At 37.0% G+C, this 16167-nt stretch overlaps 1 protein-coding gene across 2 annotated transcripts; it reads left to right on the forward strand.

Annotated features, from left to right (window-relative positions):
• The first annotated feature begins 2024 nt into the window (after window positions 1-2024).
• Window positions 2025-5657, forward strand: LOC113358521 (tetratricopeptide repeat protein 4 homolog). Of its 2 annotated transcripts, none has more exons than XM_026602117.1 (8): window positions 2025-2203; window positions 2927-3139; window positions 3240-3431; window positions 3771-3971; window positions 4068-4148; window positions 4288-4429; window positions 5007-5099; window positions 5213-5657. In XM_026602117.1, the coding sequence occupies exons 1-8, from the start codon at window positions 2099-2101 to the stop codon at window positions 5284-5286; spliced, it is 1101 nt and encodes a 366-aa protein (XP_026457902.1). In that variant the 5' UTR covers window positions 2025-2098; the 3' UTR covers window positions 5287-5657. The 2 variants fall into 2 exon arrangements, with proteins under 2 accessions (XP_026457902.1, XP_026457903.1); XM_026602118.1 differs by having other exon boundaries at window positions 4294-4429.
• The last annotated feature ends 10510 nt before the right edge of the window (window positions 5658-16167 follow it).

The following is a 16167-nucleotide window of genomic DNA, read 5'->3' on the forward strand; positions in this document are numbered from 1 at the left end:
AAATTTTGCGAAAAAACCGAACTCTATTGGCTAAGTTCGGTTATTTTGGAACTCAAGATAGTGGCCACAAAAACACAGTTCGGTTAGACTGGATTTGTTTTTTTTTCAGTTCTAAGGGTGGAGTTCGGTTACTTTGTAGTTTTAAATTTTTTTGCGAAACAACCGAACAGAGAGTTCGGTGACTTAGTTTTAAATCCAATAGAATCGAACTGTTCTTCGTGTTCTTCATTTTCAAGAAGTTCGGTTAGTAAACTAGGGTTTTTTGGAAAATCGGCCTAACCGAACATGGCTCTGTAACTCCTACTAAAACCCTATTTTGATGATTTCTATTCGATTGAAGCAATCAAAATCAAATTAAAGTGAAGGGTTTGTTGGAAAATACCTCCGGAGTGGTCCCATGGCAGAATCAGGCTGCGGCTGACGTCTTTTATACTCAATAAAATTATCATGTAACAAAACTTAATTGTAATTGCATTGATGTTGTTACATTTCTTAAATAGGCGGTGGTGGTGGTGGTGGTGGTGGGAGGAGGTGGTGGTGGTAATCGGTGGTTGGTGGTGGTGATAATCGGCGGTGGTGGGCGGTGGTGGTGGTAATCGGTGGTTGGTGGTGGTGATAATCGAAGGTGGTGGTGGTGATCGGCGGTGTTGGGCGGTGGTGGTGGGAGGAGGTGGTGGTTATATATATATATAGGTGGTTATTAGGTTGTTTTTAAATTAAATTAGGTTAAGGATAGGTTAGTCATTTCAACGTTTTAGGACACCCCTTATCACTATAGGGAATGTGGCCTAATAAAATCATGGTCCCCTCAAAAAAACCATGGTCCCTACAAAATCATTCCTCGGAAAGGTGTCTAGGTATCCTCGTTTAATTGGGGTCCCAGAATTCAATTAGGGGCCTCACCCATTTTGTTTGCGCCCCAAATTTTTCAGGGGTGTATTAAAATTTTGTGAAAATACTATTTTATCCTTCACTAAAAATAATTTTTAAAAACCTATCAACCCTTAATCCTAAGCCCCAATTCATTTCTAGTTTTAAACAAAAAAATCACTCCCTCCCCTCTCACCCTCTCGACTCTTCTCTTCTCCTCCATTAACGACTCCAAGAAAAAGAAAAAAAAAATCTTCACCCGAAAAATTTCAGTTACGGTAAAAGGGTCGTCAATTCGACAAGCCTAAACCCTAACGATTTTTCATATGCATGTAGAGACCATAAAAAATCGTTAGGGTATATGATGATCAAGATAACGACCATATTTCTGGTTTTCATATTTTTTACCCAAGATTAGAGTCGTTAACACAATATAGAAACCTACGACGATCCTCTATGAACGACCCTTTTTTAAACGTCAACGACCCCAGGTGAAAACAAACGGCCTCTCTGTCCCAAAAAAATTCAGAATCGTCTTGGTATAAACACACAAAATAACGACTCTTTCTGACCCAAGCTAAGAGTCGTTAGGGTATATCATATTACCCTGACGATTTTTCATAACCTGGAAAAGTTGCAGGTTTGAGTCGTCATTTTTGATGTCAATACATTGACGACTTTACAGAGTCGTTGGGGTATACATCCCTCGACATTGACGACTCTTTCTCTGTGTTGTGACATATATCCAATCCATGGGAGAATTTAAGATAATTTTACCATCAACACAATCATCTTTGTTGCTTGAACCTTTCCCAACATCATTTCCCCTACTTGAATTACTCATTTCTAAAAACCCTAATTTTTCCTTTAAAACCTCCTCTTCTTCCTCTCAACTCAACTAAAAAAAAAAAATCAAATTTTGATTCTAAAATTTGATTTTAATCTAACATAATCTAACCACACTAATTAACTTAACTTAATTACATTTTAATACTAACCATTCAGGGGCAGTTTAGCCATTTAAAAATATTTTGGTTAAGGGGTGACTCAAATTAGGTTTGAATGACCTTTTTTGTCCTCTAGTGGGAGGCTACTAATTGTTTTTCGGGGCCCTAATTAAATTAGGCTAGGTATTCCTTTTCGAGCGTGCGGACCCTTCAAAATTCCAACGCTGTATTTGCCCCTTTTTAGAGAGAGTGGAAGAGTTGGAGAGTGTTTGTTGTTAATCATGGCTTTGTTAATGGAGCCTGGCGCAGAACCCTTAACGGAAAACGAGAAAGCAGACCTAGATGCCATTGCTGCTATCAAAAAATCATCTGCCTTCGAACTCAAGGTTAGTCCTCTCTTTCTTTTTCTTTCAAGTTGTATCTACTACACAATTTTTGTGTACTTACAGATTCAGTAAAGAGAAATTTCCATGGTGCAACTCTTTTAAGAGTATCCAGTATTATAGTACTACCCCAGTATTTGCCATACAAGGTTTAAAATCTGTTTTATTTCTGAATTCTCGGCTTAATTTACATTTTTCTCGACTCTGGATATAATCTCTGCTCCGCGGATTCTAGGACAGTTTCTAAGTTAGGTTTAATATGAACTCTATGTATATGTTTGTTGATAGATAGATTATTTGGAGCATAATGTTTCAGTCTGGCTGACGTAATTCAAGGGATTGCTTCTAGGTTGTTTGGATAAAGTACATGGTGTTGTGATTATTAGTCCCACATAAGTTTGGACAATCTAAGATTCCGCGGTTTATAATCTTTTGGGCGTCTCCACTATTCTAACTTGGTATCAGAGCATGCTATTTGCGACGAGTCATTTGACCGCGCCTTTACTCCGCGTCACCCGATTTAATTGTCCACGTGTTAGACCCAACGAGGCTACACGTGAGGGGGCGTGTTGAGATTATTAGTCTCACATTGTTTGAGCAATCTAAGATCCTGCGGTTTATAATCCTTCGGGCCTTTCCACTGATTGCCAATTGGTTTTGAGTTGGATGCCCGTATTCTAACTCATGTTACGTCATTAAGATTATAATTTTTTTTTGTTGATGTAGGATAAAGGCAATGAGTATGTTAAGATGGGCAAAAAGCACTACTCGGATGCAATTGATTGCTACACTCGAGCGATTAACCAAAAGGCGTTAACTGACTCTGATACCTCAATTGTCTTCTCAAATCGCTCTCACGTGAATCTACTACTTGGGAATTATAGGCGTGCCTTGAATGATGCTGAAGAGGGAATTAAGCTGTCTCCCTCAAACGTTAAGGTTATAATTAATTTTTTCTGAATCTGCCAGTTTCTGAGTTACTTTGTTCCTTAAAAGAGGTATCTGTATTAAACATTTTTAGGAATGTAACTTTTGATAGGCACACTATAGAGCTGCTAAAGCAGCCTTTTCATTAGAGTTATTTACTGAAGCATTAGAGTTCTGTCGGAGAGGGCTTGAACACTCTCCTAGTAACGATGAACTAAAGAAGTTGGAGAAGCAAATTAACCCAAAAATATTAGAAAGAGAAAACCATGATGCTCAAGTTTCAAAGGCAATTGCTGCAGCTAAGGTCAGCATCTTTTCCTATCTCTAACCTTTACAATTTATGTGTTGTGCAACTCTGGGTAGTTGGTAGAATCAGACATAATGTTAAAGAGGTAACTAGATAAATGCCCCTCATTTCAGGAACCTTCAAAAATACCCCTGCTGTGAATTTGGCACATGTACGTTGATCGTATTAAGCAATCTTTTGTGCTTTATTAATCTATAGAAAATTGCTAGAGCTAGATTGAGTTACCAAAATAGTTGAACTAACTTCTGTATTCAACCTATTGTGTCATTTGTGGTTTCAGAAATAACCGTATCTTGGAACATTATGTCTAATGTGATATCTTCCCCGACTCTGCAGAATATTGTTTCTGCAGTTGAAAAGAGAAATTTGAAGATTGGGAAGGCTGCATATCAAGAACTTACTGGAATGGTGAAGCCAACATTGGATAAACAAAATATTCTTCACTGGCCTGTTCTTCTTCTTTACGCAGAAGTAATGTCTAGTGACTTTATTGAGGATTTTTGTGAGGTTGACATGTTCTCGAATCACCTTGATATGATATCCTTTTATAAGCTGTGTGCATTTTTCTTTCCTTTCAAGCAATTGAATGTCATAGTAGCATCTAAGTAATTTTTGATGTCCTTAGCTTCAAACATGTTTTCAGAAACTTCTCCACCATTACCATGGGATACAGAACATGTTTACACCCGTGAAACTATCGAGTTGTATTATGAGGTATGGCCAACTTTGGATGTCTTTGCTTTGGTGTATAGTGTGTAAATTTAAGATTAACTATTATTTCATGAATGTGTTGGATTTAAAATTTAATTCAAATTGGCATTCCGTATTCCAAATGTTTGTTAACCAATTGAAGCATCAGGCTGGATCTGGATCTCCCTTGTCAAAGACGGAATATCTTCGGCATCTCTTAGAAGACAGTGCTGGTTCTCTTGCAGAAAGCATTGTTGAAGAAGAGAAAGATGCAAGTGCGAGTTTAACTGAAAGCACCTCAGCAGGTAATATACATCCGGAATTGTCCTTTGTTTGCTATTGTGGGAAGACATATTCACAGTACTTTTCATTAAATATTTTGTTGATCCAACAATCAGCAAAAAAAAGAAGGTACAGTATTAGGAATGGAAGAAAATAAAGTTGAATTCTTAGACGGCTTCACCTCTATGTCGAGAGTTTCACTGAGCTATGTATTCCCGATAGCCAATATTCCTCTCAAGTATTTCACATAATTATAACATTATCTTTAATTAGTTGAATAAGGTAGGAAATTTTTTCAAATTTGATGTCTAGGGACTCTGGGTTGTAAATATGAACTTTACAGTACTAGAGTTTGGGTGATAGTCATTGTTGGCCCATTATGGTCCATCAGGATGACCATGAGCTTACTTATGCCCTCTTACCTTAAAAGTAAGTTTATCATCAAACATGATGCCAGAAGTATCTATGCACTTGTTATTGTTTCCAATCGGCTGGGTTCTTGTTACGTCATATTGCAAGCTCTTGCAAAATATATACTCGCACTTGCAGCTACAGCAAGGTTACTTACAGAAAGCTAACTTCATTGTTGTTATTTCCTAGGCAAAGTTTCTGTTAGCTGGGTCAAGGTAAATGAAAAGAAAATGCTTCATGATGTTCTGGGGCAGCCGAACTTTGTAATTCCTGGAATCCCAGGTGGGCTTCCTTTCCTAAAAATTGATCTGCCAATTGTCATCTATAACTTCAGTGTAATTCTTCATTTTCCCCACTTCTATTTAATTCTCTTTCCTTTTTGTTTCGGCCTGCAGTTTTCTATGTTGTGTCCAAATGCTCCAGCTTCTACGAAAAGTTCAAAGACGGCAAATGGGCTCCACCACCATAATTTTTTAGTACAATGAGAAGAAATATATCACGAATGTTTAGTTTTGAGCCAGGTTTGATCACTGCTAGCTCCATAAGTGTTCGAGTGATTAATGCATTTTTTATATAACGCACCGGGACATGGAGGTCTGTTGATAGTGGGCTGCTGATTACATTCGCCTCTTTGAAGTACCAAGAGACCGGTTTTTGAGCTACCAAACATTTTAATTTTATGCATTTCAAGCTCTGTCAAGAACCAGAACATGCTGACTTTCTAATTTATAGCGTAAACATGAATTATCTATTTTTGCAGTAATACTGTTTGATATTTTGGTGATTGTTCTGACTTTTTGATTAGTGACGTTTATGGACTTGGCAGTTTATCGGTTTATATTTTTTCTGTTATTATTTTTTATGGAGAAGAAAATCTAGATATTAGATATGGGTCTCAATCATCGAGGCATTTAGATGAGTATTTATCTTATTTAATTTCTATTATTATATAGTTCATTTCAGATCCAACTGTGGGAGGCTCTCAAAAGTTGTTGTCACCATTAATGGAGACCAATATCTTATTATCAGGTATGATTTTTCTTGTTTTGATTACTTCAGTAATTCACATTTTCGACTCTCCATAATATGCTGACATAACAAAACAATCGAAAACCAAAAACAAAAATATAGAAAGAAGACAGATTCTTCGTCATGATTTGTTGTTTTATCAGATGGCCATAGTATAGCAAGTTGAACATCTATATTCTTTAGAAAGTGAACTGACCTTAGAGGAGTTTATGCGGCCAATAGTCACTTTCTTATGGTACTTCAGTTCTATGAAGCAACTTATGATTAGGAAAAAGATATGAATATAATTTGTTTTAAATGAGCATTAATATATCAACTGCTCTTTCTGTCAATTTACATATGCAATACCCGTGCGAGTAGCCTCATCTATGAGTACGAACCATCTTTTGATACTCAATTGTTAGTCATACATGATTTTGCTCATAGAAAATTTATGTCACATGATTTAGATAAAGTTAGAATAGCTTTGATCCCGTCATCTCTTTGTCCAGTGTAATTATTTTGCTTTACATGTTTTTTCATAAGAAAACTTCTGCATCAAAGAAATGCCCCGCAGTAAGCAGTTCACTCGATGGCTTTGCTACTTGTCAAATAAATATATGTGGCTTTTGTTAGTTTTATTTTCTTCTAATAACTGGATAACCTCTGCCTCAAGTCACTGGTCACTGTTTGACTTTTAATCAGAGTCAGATCTCGTTTTTGAAAAAAAATATTTGTCTCTGGTACCTTTCTGTTTTTCCTTGGGAAGGTTAATGAATGCCTGTTAAGACTTAAGAGTAAGGACCTGATTGTATAAAAATAGGATCCATTTGTCTCAATCGGATCCTTTGGTTTGAACCAACGATTCAAAGTTAAGCGTTTAAACCATCTTTATTTTTGTTTTTTAACACCACATACTGTTTTCATATTTCTCTATTATATGAACAGTTTTTTGCTTCGGTCAAATATTTGAAAAAATAAACTATTTTATGTCAACAATTAAGAAACTGAACTACATAACTTCTATTGAATAAGGTCCCTCTTTTTCCAATACTTTCAAATGGAAGTAAAAACAACTGTGGCGAAAGATAGAATCCAAGAAAAGCATGCTCAGGAAAATCTCGAAAACCAGCTTTCTGGGCCTTTTGTCTTTAAGAAACTTCTATTTGTTCGTCTTATTGTCAATTAAAACCGTGCTTTTAGATCCCTGATGTAAATTAGGCTATGAAATTGTAAGTTTAGGTGTTTATGGTTGACCCTAGTTAGCAATACGGGATTCGTCATACGCACGAACGGGCATACATATATGTATAATTCGGATTTGTAAAAATCAAATATCAAAAGTGCGGTTAACGATTCGTGGTTCGGAAGTAATTTGGAATGGCATACGTACGTGTATAATTCGTTTTTGAGTTATCGGTTCGATACACAGAATTCGGCAACACTGATAACATATTAATAAATATTTATATTCATAAAAGACTAATTTTTGTATAAGTATAGGGGTTTAAAGGTGAAGAGAATGTTTTAGTGTGAACAAAATATGATATAATGATGTTATATTCATAAACGGACGCCTACAACGATGGTTTGACATCCCCTTGGGGGCACGAGACCTCATGTTCAATCCCCATGATTCTCATATTACACGCTTTATTAGGTTCGCAGTTGGGTTAGGACGCGTATGAATACTTCAGAGTTATATGAATAAGTAGAAGAAAAGCTCACACAATCGAAATGCTGAGCAATACAAGGAGGGGAAGATAACCACATCTCAGACGAGTGGTTTGACGCAGCATGAGCTGCTAAAAGGCGAGCCGTAGAGTTGGCTTCCTTTTTGACATAACTGAATGACACAGAGTTGAAAAGATTTAACATACCCTTCAATCTACTGATGCAGTTTCTTATTATACAAGGGTACTGGTAATGCTCAAACCCGAGGGAATTGATATGATTTGTGAGTTTCCCTCTAGAATGATGTCTTTGAATCCCCTACTCAAGGCAAGATCCACTACAAGTAATGCACCATGGGCTTCCGCCTCCACTGCAGATAAATAGTCTAACATCTTATTATGACAGCCCTGGAAAATCACCGTATAATCTCTAGCAACTGCACTACAAGCATAACCATTAGGCCTCGCAACTCTATCAAAGTTAACTTTAATAACATTAGCATGCGGAGGTAGCCAATGATCATTCTGAGCTTCCAGGAAATTAATTTTTGTAGGACAATCATTCATCTCATAAGTACTGCCCTCCAGATTAAACCAATATAAGGCATCCGTAATTATATTCTGGATGTTGAAAGTTCCCTTGTTGAAGGTGATGTTATTTCTTGACTTCCAAATAGCCCAGAACATACAAGCACCCATCTTCAGCTTGGAGTGGTTGTCCCCTTCATTAAACCAGCTGATGATGAAATCTCTAATAGTCTTCCCCTCAGCAGTGTTGATTATGAGGTTCATGGGGGAAGCAAAGAGAATTGCATGAGTGGCTTGACAGTTCAAAAAAAGATGATTTATCGTTTCAACTTCAACATTACAAAACCTGCAGTCCATATTTACCCCCCTAATATGTTTCCCAATGTTACTGCCAGACCATTGTTGATTAATCTCCAGAGAAATAAGTGGATTTTGGGTTGAAAGTTTCTCACCCTCCAGAATTTCTTCCATGGGAATTCAGCATTCTGCGAAGTATTGGGATGAATATCTGCAATGGTCTTGAGGAAAGATTTGGTTGAAAAGACTCTGTTGGGTGGTGAATCCAAAGCATTTTGTCAGAGCTTCTGTCCTCCGTATCATTTGGTAAATAGATATCCATTATCTTCTGAGCATCAGATTGATTGAAGAGATGCTGCAGCTTTACTTCGTCCACCTACAATCATTAAGTCTTTTACCTTCTTGATATCTCACCATGGTCTTCAGTTATACATTCAGGGACTTTACTCTGTAATTTAGGTATCCAAGGGTCATGACATATATTAATTCTTTCACCATCGACAATATTCCAGCAGCAACCATCTTTCATAGCTTCTCTGCAACTAAGCATTGCATTCCAAGTAGATGAACAGATTGAAGATTTTTTAAGTTCCCAGAAACTGTTTCCTTTTAAGTATTTGGCCTCCATTAACTGCACCCAAAGACAGTCATCATCTTCAAATAATTTCCAAATTAATTTTGCTATCATAGATTTGTTTAAGCTCCGAAGAGATCTTATGCCTAGACCCCCTTGATCCTTAGTCAATTCCATTTGCTCCTATTTGATAAAATGCATTTCCCTTTCCTGCCTGTTATGACCCCACCAAAAATTCCTCATAGTTCTAGTGAGAGTTTTTAGAATCTTCTTCGGAATAATGGAAGTGGCCATGAAGAACGGCGGGATGAGCCCCAGGACTGTCATGATTAACACAATTCTCCCAGCATGAGATAGAAATATACCTTTCCAACCCGCCAAACTCCCATCAAACTTATCGGTAAGGAAATCAAAGGAAACACTCTGGTGAGCAGGTTTCAAAAGATAATGCCCCAAATACTTATCACAGTTATCCATCTGTTGAACTCCCAGAAAATCAGCCACTTCAAATTTTCTATTATCATCAACACATTTACTAAATAACACCGCTGACTTATTCATGTTTGCGCATTGACCATACCAAGCAGCGTAGATGTTAAGAACGTCCATTAGGGTACTCACAGTTTGGTTATCCAAGGTACCAAACAGAAAAAGATCATCAACGAACATAAGGTGGGAAACTGTCGGGGCATACTTGCAAATCCTATATCCATTGTATAAAGCATTGGTCTCCATGGTTCTCATGATCCAAGATAAACCTTGCGAGCAAAGAATAAATAGATATGGGGATAGTGGACACCCTTGACGTAATCCTCTACCATTAAGAAAATACCCTTCAGGTTGACCATTAACTATAACTGAAAACGATGTCGTAGATATACAGTTCATAATCAGATCATGTGTTTTCCCTACTATACCAAAAATTTTAAGACAGTGACTTAAGATAGGAAATCCTACACTACACCCTCATATGATTTCATTGTTGATCAACTCATTTTTAGGTTTACACTCTTAATTTTATTGATAAATCTTTAAATGTTCTTACAAGAAAGATAAAGAAATCAAGAATGGTCTCTGCTCTGGACTTTCTCTCTCCTATTTGCTTGTTTCTTATTCAAAAAAGATCTCTCTCTCATTTACAACTCGAATGACTATTTATAAGGAAATACATAGTGGATGACAACTAATCTGTCCTTTATTTTCGGATATGGTTTGCGACATTCTCGCAACCTTACAAATGTTAATTTCGCAAGCTCTCTAATTTTCGCAGGACTATCACATCTTTCTCATGATCCTTGCTGACGTCGTTTCTGAATTTGTTCTGCGACGCTATTGTGTTGTACCATTGATAATTTCGCTGAGACATAATTGTTGCGAGATTCTGATCCTACATCTTGCCTCTTCTCATATCTTCTCTGCAAAGTAGAGAATGATGTGAGAAATGTCGCAACTGCTTATCTTTTCATATTCTGCATTTATCACACGTATTCATTCTTCCATTTATTTCTCGACACGTCTTTTGTAACCGTTACTTTTTAACCGCTTATATCTTTCCGTATTAACCGTGTTTATTTTCTCGAGGAAAAATTCCCTCTCTATATATATTCCTTTTCACTCTCTTCTTTTTCCTTTTATTCTCTCTGCAACTTCATCGTTCTCCTGCAAATTCCTTTACTGCAACTTTTCTTTTTTCTTCTTCAACCTTTTTAAGTTCTTCTTCATCTTCATACTAGATCTCCATAGTTAGTAATTTTCTTCGAGACAATCTCCCTGCTATTATTTTTCATGGATTCATTAAGGTTAGTCTTCTCTTTTCTTCTTTATGAGTTTTGCTGAATTGATATGTTTGAAATTGATCTTGTTTATTGCCTTATTTGATGTTGTCTATGTGATTCCCATACTCTTATTATTTCAGCAAAAGCGGCTCCAACACTAAATTTACAGTTCAGAACCCTAGCAATCCCAAATCACAGCATAAGGTTGTCGCACATAAAAGAAAGTCTGCGAATGAGAAGGTAGTAAGAAAAACTATCTTTTTCTAATAACAATATTGTTGCCTCTGTTTCTTATCTGGATTGTAATTCGCAGGGTGATAAAGATCTTCATAAACCTCACAAGAAATCTCGCCATCTTAAAACTGTTCCAACTTCTGTTCCCTTCCACCTGCTCATTTCTTCCAAATCTCCTAAGACATCTTCGCAAGATAAACCTTTATCTCCAATTCGCGAAAATGTTGCCTTTGATTTCATTTCTTCCGAATTTCCTGCAACATCTTCGCAAGATAAATCTTTATCTCCAACTCGCGAAAATGCTGCCTCTGATTTCATTTCTCCAGTTGATCTTTCTATGATTGAAATTCCCCTTGTGGATCCTTCTGCGAATGAAACCTCTTCTCTTCCCATTGAGAATGTTTCCCAACCTTCTGTCTCTACCAGTTCTCTACCCAAGTCTCTTCCTCTGTCAAAAGAGACCGTGGAAGGGATAGATATTGCTTTCAAAGTTTTATCTGAAATTCTGGATGACGGCAAGAAGTCTTCTACTGATCCCATTAAGTCTAATGTTTGCAAAATTCTGAGCAAGCATTTGGGTTCTGGCAGAGCTGCTTCGCAGACAGCTTTAGAAAAAGAATGTAATGCTCTTCATCTTGAAAATCAGAAGCTTCAGAATGTTTTGTTGGATCGTGACAATCTTCGCAAGAAGAATGATGAATTAAGAGGTATGATTTCCTTATCTATGTCTTTAGTTTGCCTTTTCGATGGTTTTATCCTTCCCATGTTTAATTATCCTTTAAATCCCTCTTTCGCATGTTAAGCATTAAATCGGAAACGAATAATGGAGAGATATCAATTTGAATCTGCTGTTGAAGAAGCCCGTGTTGATAAAGAAATCTTGATGGATCAATATAACCAATTAGATAACCTCTATTCATATTCTCTTGATCAGATAAATAATCTTACCAATGAAAATACCCAATTAGTTCAAAGACAAGATCTATTAAGTACTGAAGTATCTAGTCTTTCTTATTCTTTAACTAAATCTAATTTAGGGATGGAAACTTTATCAGATGAGAATAAAACCTTATCTCAAGAGAAGCGTACTTATTTAAACAAGATGGCGATATCTTCGCAACAACTTAATATTCTCCAAAAAGTATGTGATGACCAAGAGCAATCTCTTCGCTCTTTGAGAAATGAACTTAAAGAAGTAACAAAATCATCTATCGCTGAAAGAGATACACTCATTCAAGGTAGAATAGCTTTAAGTGTGAAGGAAAATCATCTTAAAGAACAATAATCCAAATTAGAAGAATGTTATTCTTCTCTTGCGAAGAAAAATGCCTTTCTTGTTTCTAAAGAGAAAAATCTTCAGTCTCGACTTAAAGGTTTAGTTGGAGATAAATTTGATGACGCAATGGACCATTGGGAGAATAGTTGTCTACCCTTGATTCAACACCTTATTTCGCGAAAGGAAGGTAGTCATAATAGTTTGACTGCCTTAATTATCTTTTCTTTGTCATATCTCTCTGAATTCCTTATCTTAATAAACTTTTGTATTCTATCTTTCGCAGAGTCTGAGAAGAATCTTCATTCTTCTATTTATGATTTGGAGGCTAAATATGCTAAAACTCGCAAAGAAAATGCATTGCTCGTCTCTACCCTTACTGGTTCTCGCGACCGAGCAGAAAGAAGACTTGATTATCTTGCTTATCTTAAGGATATTCAAGATAGGAATCATCAAAGAGCACTTCTTCGCCAAGTTCATCTCCGGGATGAAGTCCTTGTAAATGACATCTTACTGTCCAACTCTCATCCTCCTACATCAATTGATCCTCTAGAAGTAGATGATGATGAAGTTCCCCGTCCTGCTGATAGTGATTATGATTACGAAAGCGGTGCAGAAGATAATTTCCTGGAAGATGAAGAAGAGGTTCCTTCTAAAGAAGTATCTGCTGGTGTTAATCAAAATGAGAAAGAAATTTCTCCTGAAGAAGTAATTGCTGGCGATAATCAAGATGCATTTCATGGCGAAGATCAAAGCCGAAATGAAGGAGAAGCTTGCGAGAATGTTGGCGAAGAATTTCTGTCATCTCCTGCTACTGACATTAATATTGAAGCTTGAGCTTCTTATCTAGCTTTGTTTTCTTGAACTGTCTTATTTTTATCACTTTTGAAAGTTACATTTTTCAATAACTTTGGAATTAACTTTTCCTTTTAATATTTTGTTGATAAGAAAGATAATGCTTCTTGTGTATCGATTCCCATACTTGCCTCTCATTATCTTTCTTGCAAAAAATAATCTGTTATGAATGCTTATCATTAATTTGTTTTATCATATGGTCTTATTTTGCCTTCCTAATTAAAGGTCTTATTATGCCATCTCTTGTCATTGCGACAAAATCGCAGGACGTCCTTGCACTTTCATACAAAAACCCATTGATCTTGTCTTAACTTTTTCTTTTGTATTATGGCCTCTTCAGGAATGTTGCGACAATATGACAGGCCTAAATATTCTTGCGAAAATAAATCCCCATGACATTGCCGTCTTGCGATGAAATCGCAGGACGTCTTCGCACTTTCATGCGAAAACCCATTGATCTCGTCTTATCTTTTTCTTTGTATTATTGCCTCTTCAGGATTGTTGCACAAATATGACAAGCCTTAATATCCTTGCGAATAAAAAGCCTCATGACATTTGCGTCTTAAGACACTTATCAGCTCCCTAATGGAGGGTGCCGCCCTTATCTCCCCCTGGTTGCCCCTTCAAGGAGGCGTACTTCTACCATACAAGGTTAGCTCCTCCCATCCAGTCTTAACAACAACCAGTTGTTTTGCAGCCTCTTATCCCTTTTCCTATAGGGCTTATGGTTACGAGACTGCACCCTAAGTGGGGTTTTCTTCAGGCCGAGTGCAGTATAAGCCAAGACTTGTCAAGAATGGCAAGGACGCTTCAAACGCCCCGGCACCTTGACTCAACCGTGTACCTCGGCCTTGATCAGATCTGCACTCCTTGGGAGAGTCCTTATTACCTTAGTCGCCCAACCTAAGTCATATGCTTAAGTTGAGAATCCAAGGTGCCTCTCCCGGATGGGCTTTATTGACCCCAAATCTCCATGACTCAGGTTCCGGTGGCGGTGTAGCCTTTCCCTGAGCCATGTAACAGGTACCCCCTAATATGACGTACTTTAGGTCTTACATTTGCCTCTTGCGAAATTTTATTCGCGAACTAGGGTGTACGCCATAAAGGTTCGCCCCTTTCTTTTATGTCATTGTTCTGTGGTTATCTCTGCGACAATTTCGCACATCATGATCTTCTTTTGATATGAGTAATTCTGCAATTATTCTTTCAGAATTCATAACTTCTCAAAGCTTCTTACTGATAATATCTTTTCAAACAACCTGTTCCATGGTCTGTCTAATCTATGACCAACATCTCTTCCTTCTGGATCCATTAATCTATAAGCTCCTGTTCCAACTATCTCCTTAATGATGTAAGGTCCATCCCATTTTTTCGCTAATTTTCCACCATTTTCTCGCTGATATATTGGTGTTTCTCGCAGAACTAAATCTCCTGGTTGAAATTCACGTATTTTGACACGTTTATTATATTCTCGAGCTAATCTTCGCTGATAATTCTCCATATGTTGTAAAGCTTTTCTCTCTTTCTTCTAATTCATCAAGTTTGTTTAAAATTAAACCCGCACTAAGATTTTTCTCCCAAGCTTCTCTTTTTGTTGTCGGAATAACAACTTCTGTTGGTAACACCGCTTCAACTCCGTATGTTAAACAAAAAGGTGACATTCCATTTCCAGTAGCTTCTCTTCTAGTTGTATTATAAGCCCATACTGCATATGTACTTGTTCATCATATGTACTTGTTCGCACCATGATCTGTGATGTCCTTCCAATTTCTTCTTTAATATATCTGCAATTGTTTTATTTGTTGCTTCTACTACTTGCCCATTAGCTTGTGGATACAAAGGAGTGGACTTTCCACATTTTATCTTGAATGCATTAAGTAACATTTCTATATTCTGCCCCTCAAACTGTTTCCCATTATCAGATACCAACTGTGCAGGAATTCCAAATCTGCAAATGATATTTTCGAATATGAATGTAAAGATATCTTTGTCGCGAATATGTTGTACTGCCTTCACTTCTGTCCATTTTGTGAAATAATCTGTTGCGACTATTAAGTATCTTCTTTGTCCAGTTCCTGGTAAAAATGGCCCCACAATGTCTAAGCCCCATTTTCCAAAGGGCCATACACTGGTTGAAGATGACAATGGTGCTCCTGGTGCATGTATTTTCTTTCCATGTCGCTGACAATCTTCGCAACGTCTTGATATTTGTTTTGCATCTTCATGCATGTATGGCCAATAATAACCTTGCATTTTTGCTCTATGTGCCAAAGATCTTCCTCCACTATGATTGCCAGCATCTCCACTATGTAACATTTTCAGCACCTTTTCTCCTTCCTCTCGTGTCAAACATCTGAGTGATGGTCCACTAAAGGATTTTCGGTATAGCAACCCATCTCTTAATTCATAATTCGTTGCTCGGCTTTTTAACTTGTGTGTTTCCAATCTATTTCTTGGTGTTTCTCCTTTCGCCAAATATGCATGAAGTTCCATTCTCCAGTCTGCGACATTGTTTATTTGTTCTTCTTTCATTATCTATCATCATCACATCCACATCTCTCCTCTTCTTTATTGATGATGGTGACAGAAGTGTTTGTATTTTTATGCATCTCGCAGTTGGATCTGTCATCATGCTTGAGATGAAAGCAAAAGCGTCTGCGAGTCTATTATCCTTTCTTGAAATGTGCCTCCATTTTATCTTTGGGATTTTCGCTGATAATTCTTCAACCAGCTTCTTGTATTTCTTCAAGGATGGTTCATTTGTAGTATACTCTCCTTTTATTTGGCGAATAACTAGCTGCGAATCACTAGTGATCCTGGCATTTTCTAGTTTCATTTCTATTGCGAATTTTAAAGCATGTATCACAGCTTCATATTCTGTTTCATTATGTGGATGCAAATTCCAATCTGAATGAAAAAGCCATCTTTATTCCTTCTGGCGAAATTAAAACAATTCCAACTCCATTTCCTTCTCCATTTGATGATCCATCTACCAATATTTCCCATCTATTTGGTTCTGTTAATAAATCTTTTGGATCTCCATGTTCTTCTTCTACATCCATCATTTCTTCTACTGCTTCATCTTCTTCTAAAGGAAATTCTGCCAAGAAATCCGCAACAACTTGTGATTTTG

Source organism: Papaver somniferum, chromosome 3, assembly GCF_003573695.1.
Source record: "Papaver somniferum cultivar HN1 chromosome 3, ASM357369v1, whole genome shotgun sequence".
Lineage (NCBI taxonomy): Eukaryota > Viridiplantae > Streptophyta > Magnoliopsida > Ranunculales > Papaveraceae > Papaver > Papaver somniferum.

What these genes read in the sequence shown, in the direction of transcription:
- LOC113358521 (XM_026602117.1), top strand. Translation starts at nt 2,099, where the DNA reads ATGGCTTTGTTAATGGAGCCTGGCGCAGAACCCTTAACGGAAAACGAG. An exon ending in CATCTGCCTTCGAACTCAAG is followed by an intron (nt 2,204 to 2,926) that starts GTTAGTCCTCTC and finishes TTGTTGATGTAG; the next exon opens with GATAAAGGCAATGAGTATGT. An exon ending in AACTGAAAGCACCTCAGCAG is followed by an intron (nt 4,430 to 5,006) that starts GTAATATACATC and finishes GTTATTTCCTAG; the next exon opens with GCAAAGTTTCTGTTAGCTGG.